The 1580-nt window shown below is 41.9% G+C and overlaps 1 protein-coding gene across 1 annotated transcript; it reads left to right on the top strand.

The window, feature by feature from the left end:
- The first annotated feature begins 962 nt into the window (after positions 1-962).
- LOC124152368 (acetylcholine receptor subunit delta-like) lies at positions 963-1376 on the top strand. Its single transcript, XM_046525292.2, has one exon. The coding sequence runs from the start codon at positions 963-965 to the stop codon at positions 1374-1376; it is 414 nt and encodes a 137-aa protein (XP_046381248.2).
- The last annotated feature ends 204 nt before the right edge of the window (positions 1377-1580 follow it).

Below are 1580 nucleotides of genomic sequence, written 5' to 3'. Positions count from 1 at the left end.
GATCTATTCAGGCTGTAATTTTGACGATGGCATCCAACATAAGGTATTTTGCATTATGTACAGAGTTGTGTGGTGAATAAATACAAGATCGGTAGATATAAGAGATTGAGTATTCACTGCTGTTGATATTTTCAACTCATTAAACGGAGCTTCCGCTGTTTAGTCAGTGTACATTTTTTTCACTTTATACTGTAGATTAAAGTACTATAATCCCTCTTTACAGGCATTACGTGCTGGTTAAGGCTGCCGTGTCATGTTGCTTGTGTTTAAATTGAAAGAGTAGTGCTGTGGTTACTTATGTTACCTATAGTTATGTGCAATGTTACATTCCTTTCTCTAGGGAATGTAGTGTCAGAATATTGCTCTAACCACAAACTCCTGGAAGTGTCTGTCAACTTTAATCTGCTACATATTGAAAATCTGGACGAGTCGAAACAAATGTTGACCACCACGGGGTGGTCCTTCTTCACGTGGACCTTTGAAGGATTGTCATGGGATGAAACATTTTAGAATATCTCAAGGGTTCCTGTTTTAGATAAAGATGTAAGGTTGCCAGATTTAGTGATGTTTAATGCTAACAACAACTATGACCGTTTTGGGGTGAACATGTACCAGGCACTATCAGCCCATAGATCTCCGTTCAACATCCTGTAATATAGATGCCACTAGCTTCCCATTTAATTATCCTTCCAGCTGGCACAATGGCGTACAGACACTTCAGAGGTTAACGACACATTTCAAAATGTACCCATATCCTTATCTCACACAAAGAAAATGGTGAGTGGAACATTTTAGGTGCGTTTGTGAAAAAAATATTGCTTATCCTAGCTCGACGTCGGGCTTACTCAACACATACCGCCCCTTTGTCTGTTTGCCGTGTACCTGTCCTCCATCAACTCCTTCTTACCGTCTGTGTCCGACCATGTGGCTCTCTTCAGCATCTACCTCCACTGCATGAAGGGATGTATCAGGTCCTGGAGTTGGGACTTATCCTAGCTCGATGTCGAGCTTACTATATACTTACTGCCGTTTTGCCTGTTTGCGTCCTATCTGGTCTCAATCTGATGGTGTTTCACGTGCCCCCGGGGTCGGGGGAGAAGATGACCCTGTGTGTGTCTGTGTTGTTGGCCTATGCTGTGTACCTGACCTCCATCAACTCCTTCTTACCGTCTGTGTCCGACCACGTGTCTCTCTTCAGCGTCTACCTCCACTGCATGTTTGTCCTCAAGGCTCTGACTGTTATGGCGACAGTCATTGTCCTATATCTCCACTCAACACTGCCCAAGTCTACAATAAGAAAACAACTGACAAAACATTTTTCTCCCATGCCAAAGAAATACTTACCTGATGCCAGTTTAGCTGATAATCTTGAGTAAGAAAATAGTCACAGAGATGTCTCTGTGAAACCTACCAACAATGCAGATGACATGACACAAGTCCTTGATGACGAACTGTGGACTGACATTGTGAAAAGAGTGTATTCTTTTGTATTTTCTTAATGTTGTTCACTGTGGACAGGTGGCGTTTTCTGCGCAATTGCTTCCTAAGAAGAGTAATTTAGAATTTATGATTATTTTAGT

The sequence above is a fragment of the Haliotis rufescens genome, unplaced genomic scaffold (assembly GCF_023055435.1).
Source record: "Haliotis rufescens isolate VD_foot unplaced genomic scaffold, xgHalRufe1.0.p SCAF_13, whole genome shotgun sequence".
NCBI classification, from domain to species: domain Eukaryota; kingdom Metazoa; phylum Mollusca; class Gastropoda; order Lepetellida; family Haliotidae; genus Haliotis; species Haliotis rufescens.
This window is presented reverse-complemented; position numbering and strand designations above follow the sequence as displayed.

Bases quoted from the DNA above. Each gene is read 5' to 3' on its own strand.
- LOC124152368 (XM_046525292.2), top strand. From the start codon at position 963: ATGTATCAGGTCCTGGAGTTGGGACTTATCCTAGCTCGATGTCGAGCT.